Source organism: Eleginops maclovinus, chromosome 8, assembly GCF_036324505.1.
Source record: "Eleginops maclovinus isolate JMC-PN-2008 ecotype Puerto Natales chromosome 8, JC_Emac_rtc_rv5, whole genome shotgun sequence".
In the NCBI taxonomy this organism is placed as follows: Eukaryota; Metazoa; Chordata; class Actinopteri; order Perciformes; family Eleginopidae; genus Eleginops; species Eleginops maclovinus.
This window is the reverse complement of record NC_086356.1, coordinates 8,391,087-8,397,487: the sequence shown is the minus strand read 5'-3', so window position 1 is coordinate 8,397,487 and position 6,401 is coordinate 8,391,087. Positions and strand designations below refer to the sequence as shown.

At 41.5% G+C, this 6,401-nt stretch overlaps 1 protein-coding gene across 1 annotated transcript; it reads left to right on the top strand.

Annotated features, from left to right (window-relative positions):
- Positions 1–424: 424 nt before the first annotated feature.
- On the top strand, positions 425–5,633 carry si:ch211-222n4.2 (uncharacterized protein LOC101885505 homolog). Its single transcript, XM_063889829.1, has 7 exons — positions 425–1,013; positions 1,828–1,875; positions 2,503–2,620; positions 4,059–4,254; positions 4,366–4,466; positions 4,568–4,627; positions 4,744–5,633. The coding sequence occupies exons 1-7, from the start codon at positions 722–724 to the stop codon at positions 4,868–4,870; spliced, it is 942 nt and encodes a 313-aa protein (XP_063745899.1). The 5' UTR covers positions 425–721; the 3' UTR covers positions 4,871–5,633.
- The last annotated feature ends 768 nt before the right edge of the window (positions 5,634–6,401 follow it).

The window sequence follows — 6,401 nt, the reverse complement described above, 5'->3', positions numbered from 1 at the left end:
TACTAAAGCTTACTCTTATGTGTTTGTATCCTCACATCCAGGAAATAACATGAACTTCAGTTCCCTATTGGATTGTCAGTTTACAAAATGCAATTACAACAGATAAAATATTACTTTGTGTAGATTTAACACCTGTTGCTATCTACTTACCTGGGACTATTACTTCCCCCTGTGCCTGAATTGTTAAATACAATATTCTACTTTTTGGATTGTGACACTACAATGATCATATATACTTACAGTTTACCCAACTTATCTACAAATATACAGCAAACTATAGTAGAAGTATAAACATATATGTATAGGCTCCTTTAATGACCCTAACAAGCTCAACCAATCAAATGGCAGTGTTTAAATGATTACCCATACTGCAGCCAATCCTAATACAGGAGGCGGGACTAATGATTGTACCTGAGCGCTTGAACTCGGGCTAGAATGGACTTGAACTGTTGCCATGGCAACGTTGTGTGTGTGTGGAGCCTCATGTCAAATTTGCGCCAAGGATACTTGGGCTGTTTACGAGTAACAGAGTTTTGTAAAACTTAGTTCGCTGTTGTAGGCCAACAATCTAGGTTTAAAAGTCCAAAATGGAATATGAGAAGGAGAAAAGACTGTTAGCTAATGGTGCTAGTATGTTCTCTTGGTACTAACGGAACATTTCGAGCGGAAACAGGTCGTCGCAGCCTCGCTAGCAAAAACAGGCTACAATGGTTCGTTAGCCATGTCAAGTCATAACCTTCCGCCGGTGCGGCATTTGCCACAATGGACCCGGGTCGGGCGCCTCGGGAAGCCTTGCTCGCCTCGGCGTTTACCTGCAAACAAACTGCAGCCACTGCCTGTCGCCCCGCCAGCCGACCAAAGAGTGTGGAGGGCGGCAGAGGTGTCCTTTCACAGCGACACGGACCCCCACGTCGCGTCCATGCGGAGGAATATCCAGTTCCTTCAGCAGCAACACAAGGACACTCTCGAGAAGCTCCATGCAGAGATAGAGTATCTCAGACGGGAGAATAAAGGTGAAGAAAGCAGTGAGCTAAAAGACTGCCATTAGTGTCAGAGAATTATTAATAATTTGGGATAACCACAAATAGTTATATTTGGCGAGTGGAATCATAGTCCTGTAAATTAGTGTATGCTGCTTTGCCGTTAGCCACAACATTAGAATATACCATGCTAATATCAGAAGGGTGAAGTAAGAAGTTGCATACAACCGTACTTGGTTCTAAAGTGCTTAACAGGTGGGAAAACATGAATACATACAATTATTATTTAAATAAAGTTCAAGAAAAACGAACTAAATATCTAAAAGTTGGACCACTTTAATTAACTGTGCTCTGATTTGGCATTTCACTTGGCAGGAGTTATTTTTTAAGGTGAGAATAAACCTTATACCTTGATTTTTCCAAGAGTATCGCTTGTTGTAATAAATTAATCTGCTACTTTTTGGAATAATTAATTAATATTTTTCATTTAATAGTTCCAGTTGTTGTGTCCAACCCCTTAATGAACTGATGTTAATGGCACTCCCTGACTGTCTGCTGATCGGGTGCTGAAAAGAATAACACTCAATCCAGGGACAGTGGTTGCATAGCAACTCCAGGGTTGTGATGGTCTCTTAGTGGGAGGTGGACACATATCAAGTGTCACTTTACAGAACAGGTCACATAAATGCTTCTCACCACCCACCAGGAAGCTCCTCACTCTGTCCTCACACTGTCACAGCCTTCGGGCCCCCATAGAAACACGGGCTGTATGTCGGGACTGTGTTACAACACTGTACCTGCTGTCTGCCTCCCTATGTCGCAAACTAATCCTGTCTCAATGTTGCAGAGTTGCAGTATAAGATGATAATGGAACCTCCCAAGTCATGTAGAAAAGGTAAGATGTGCTCCTGGTTTATAGTTGGTTTTGTTTGTTGGTTTCTTGCTAGATTGGAAAAGCTGAAAGTAGTGGACAATAGTGATCAAATATTCTAACACGGTGTATTTAAATTTACACACTGAGATAAATATATATGCAAAACAACCATTAAAGCGACATTATCTTGGTATTTACGTATGGAAAACAAGTATCAAGTCTCGGGATGTAAATCTTTGTATTGTCTAAAAGTTCAAATGCATCCTCAAAATGTGGAAAACAAATCTTCGATTGCATCTTAGCAATTAAATTCTTGCAACAAAAAAAAAGAAGCACTTTATAGAGTTAGCTTAGGCCTTGTACCAAATTCCCCAGCACTTACAATGGTATGACTTGCTTGAGGTGAATATATCTGCACTTTCCCTGTTGTTCGGGAGTTTGATTCCTCTGTGTTTTTTGCACTTATTGTAAGTCGCTTTGGATAAAAGTGTCTGCTAAATGAAATGTAATGTCACTTGTGTTCATAAAGCTGCTACTTATTGTTTACCGTAGACATGTACTTATTTTATTTTTATTTGCTCATTTTATTCAACTTTTTGTCGTTGCACATGTGGGTGTAATACAGGAATTCTGATTCTTCTCTTATAGGAGTGACACACAGTCGACGAGGCATCAGACCACCCACTCAGGGAAGTGAAGCACGTACGGGACTCTACCTGGAGCAGACACTGCAGGACACTCGACCCTCACAGGACCAAGCACTAGGGTGAATTTGTGTCTCTGTAGTCCAGCCATTAAGAAATCATTAAGAAAGTTTTATCATAGTTTTACAAAACATATCTCATCTCACAATCTGTTTATTCAGCATTGGATGTATTGTCCAGTTTCAAATGTCAACTCCAAAGTAGGTATATAATTAGTTCCTTATCTAATCCCATGTTTCAATTATATGGTATGGGTGTCCTCCTTACTAACATGGGAGGCCTTGAAGGGAGCATGAATTATTTTATTTTGAAATATCAATACATTACAATTAGTTGAATGCGTAATTAGGTGTTCCTAGCTCTCATGTTTTTACTTGTCTTATCTAGGTTTGCATAAGTATGGGTTTAGGCAAAGACACAATTGGTTTACCTGTAGTGCAGTTAGCCTGCAGGCAACTTTTCAAACAGTCATTAAAATGTTAGATTTGTTTAATAAATGTGGAAAAATATACATACATTTCTGCACTTTGGTATGGTACATCTGGTATCCCCTTACAATCAGGGCCATGGAAGTCTTGAACTGCCTTCAACTCTTACCCCCATTTTCCACCGGGTCCGTCTGCGCCGCGCCGAGCAATCGCAGCCACTCTAGTCAGTGAGTGTGATTCTACCAGACGCGCCGTGTCGCGTTTCAGAAGCATCCCAGAAGCGTCTCGGTGCTGGGCTCCGCTAAAAATACGCAGCCGGTCTATTTTCGATGGAGACGCGAGGCGTTGCAAAGCGCCGGGCAGGAAGTGGAACGGCCAGTCTCTGCTTGGGTTCTATGGCAGCTCTGTAATTTGTTGATGTCTGGTCAGTTCAGGGCCCAGGAGGTACAGAAGTTCATCCATCTGCTCTGCACTCATCATTACATATTGATGATGTCGTTGCCTGTCCAGCCTCAGCTCAGCCACAAGGTGAGCCACCTTGTTGACTCCTTTGCTGGTTGAGGGGGTGCACCCAAAGCCGGCTCCTTCTCCTCCCTCCATCCCTCTGTGGTCTTTCAAGTAGGAGAAGAAATGCCAGCGTTCTCCTCCTGTTTACAGGCACTGTGTGTCAATTATATAGCATTGTTATGAACTAAAATACAGCAACACATCTTTGATTCATGTAATTTATAACTGGACTATATTACAATTATTATTAACTTTGTCTGTAGGCTACAACGCAACAAAATAGGAAATAACAATAAACACAATTTAAACAGACACACAATTAAACCATTTCACTACATAGCATACTACTTTGTTGTAGAAGTACAAATGTCCAGGAAATATGACCAAATCAACAATAACTGCGAGCCGTGCACGCAAGACGCTCCGCTTCTGAAACGCTCCTGGTGGGGTATGACGCCGTTTGGAGGTCGGAACAAACCCGCGGCGCAGACGGAACGCAGCGCTGACGCACCCGGTGGAATCCCGGTGTTATTTGATGACATGATCTCACTGACTCCTTGTGCAGCCTTGGAGATGGCAACGACATTCTTGGATGTGCCAGGCAGGACCCCAGCCTAGAGGTGAAGGGGGGTCTCATCACCTCATTACAACCTCTACGAATCCACAGCAACCCCTCCCATCCGCCGCGAGCCCCCACCCTGCAGGAATGTGAGGTCATCATTCGGCAGCTCTACAACGCTAACAGCTTACAGTCTCAGGAAGTAAGTGCCCTTCATCACATATTATATTATGTCTGATGTTATTGAAATGAAAAGTACAGTATATTTTAAGGACATTTATTATGGATTTATAACAACCTTATTTCTTCAAAGATCATACGCGTGAAGGCGTTGCTGAGAGATATTGTTTTGAGCAAAAAAATCACCCCAGAAAACTACATTCTGACCAAGGCCTTCCTTGTTGACGGAACCCGGTAAAGTGACAGACTATTCTATAACTGTAATCTTCACCAATATATAGGATTCCTTTCAAAAAAACACAGATATGATAAGGGGTTCTCTTTTTTGTTGTCAGCAAATCCACAGAAGAAAAGAAATTCCCCAAACTTGGTCTTCAAACATTTCCTGAAAAGCCGTACGTAAATCTGTTTCTATGGAACCTTTTTTCCATCATTTTGCATCAACTGCATGCTTCAGTCAAAAAAGCATCTTAGCCCTCTCAGTTAAAAATCTGCATATTTCCTGTCCCAGGTCTGGACCTTCTCAGTCCGGGGTGGTCCTCCCTGCCCTGAAACAGAGCCTCAGCACCACCATGGCAGAGAGACAGAGGAGGACCCGGGCTGTGCAGAGGGACCGCTTCAAAAGGACGGTGCATTGACAGGATCACCAGTACACAACATCAAACACCATATGAAGTATTTCTTTCCTATGATATTTTTTATGATTTTACTCATGAAGGACCGCTTAAATAAACAGATTTAAAATATGGCTTATAGCTTTTCATCCTGCACTCAAACAGAAAATGAAATAAAGTCACAAATGCAGTTTTGTCCTGGGAATGGTATATGTATGTATTTATTGTTAACCAAACATTTTAGGACATTTGAACTATAAGGTGAGGCATCTCTAACCGAACATGGCTGCCTATTTTGATCAAACGGATTTCAGTGCGTTTAGCTTTGAGAGCACATTTGTTGTAATTCTGCCACAATGATGGTGGAATTGTACAGAACTATATAGAAACAATAACCTGTTTTTTTCTCCAAATAATTCATACTTTTGTCACTGCAAACAACCAAAGTTAGCTCTCTCAAAACAAGTTAATAAGAAAGAATAAAACCAACTTTTTTCCCTCAAAACTAGATTAAAGTATCTTTAAAGAAAAGAGCACTGTGGCTCCAACTGTGTTTTTTTACAGAATATTTTTGGCAATTGTATGAACATTTATAAGTGACAAGATTCACAGCTGTGAAAAGGCAAAAATGTAAAAGAGCCTGGTTTCATTTCACAACGTAAATCCAAACCTAGCTAGTTGTGCAACCGCGTTGGGCAGGTTAAGAACTGCACGCAGCCAGGTGGGGCAGACAATTCCCGGAATGAATCCGGCTGAGCCCACTCCACCTCTCAAACCTTTGCTGATTCAAAACTATCACACTGTGGGTTTTCATTCAGGCCAGCCCAGTGAAAGCCCAGTAATAGACATCTGTGCCTCAGGGGCATGTATTTTCAGAGTGAGCTAAACACTTAGATGGCAGGAATTTTCAAGGTACCCCTGAATACCTTTTTCCCATTAGTTGGTTGCAAGCTCTGAGTCTGTCGATGTGTATAAAATGTCTCCCTGAAAAAGTTCAAACACTAAAATGATGTTGTTCAAATGAAACACATTGCATGCATCCACCAGATGGAGGTGTTTCTGTAGAGACATTGAAGTGAGTGTCCAATCAATTTGAAGCCAATGTTTGAAAGGTTACACAAACAACTACATTTATTTAATATTCTGCATGGAGTTTGTGTGTTTGGAGTATTGGCAACATGCAATTACTTATATATATGACATATTAAAAAATCCACATGAAAAAAATGGCTGTCATGACCTCTTGGTAACAAAATCACAAATGAAACCATTGTGTGGTTAAACGAAAAGATTTTTGGGAAAATGCACACAGCATTTGTAACTTTTACTCCCGAGGAAGAATTGGCCCTGTTTGTTTTTGTCTTTCCAATTTGTTGCATCACTGCGTCTTTGTGGAAATGTGGGAATTGGCAGGCATTAGTCCTTAAGAGCCAGTGGGTGCGAATCTATTAACATTCAGACAGCGCTGCAGTGATGAGAGCCGCTCTCTGCCAGCTGCAGCCTCGTGAGGCATGCTTACTGAAACCTCAATATCCAGAGGAACAGAGCTGCATCT

Coding starts and splice junctions, on each gene's coding strand:
- si:ch211-222n4.2 (XM_063889829.1), top strand. CDS start 722: ATGTCAAGTCATAACCTTCCGCCGGTGCGGCATTTGCCACAATGGACC. Junction 1,876..2,502: donor TCCCAAGTCATGTAGAAAAG/GTAAGATGTGCT, acceptor CTTCTCTTATAG/GAGTGACACACAGTCGACGA. Junction 2,621..4,058: donor TCACAGGACCAAGCACTAGG/GTGAATTTGTGT, acceptor CTCCTTGTGCAG/CCTTGGAGATGGCAACGACA.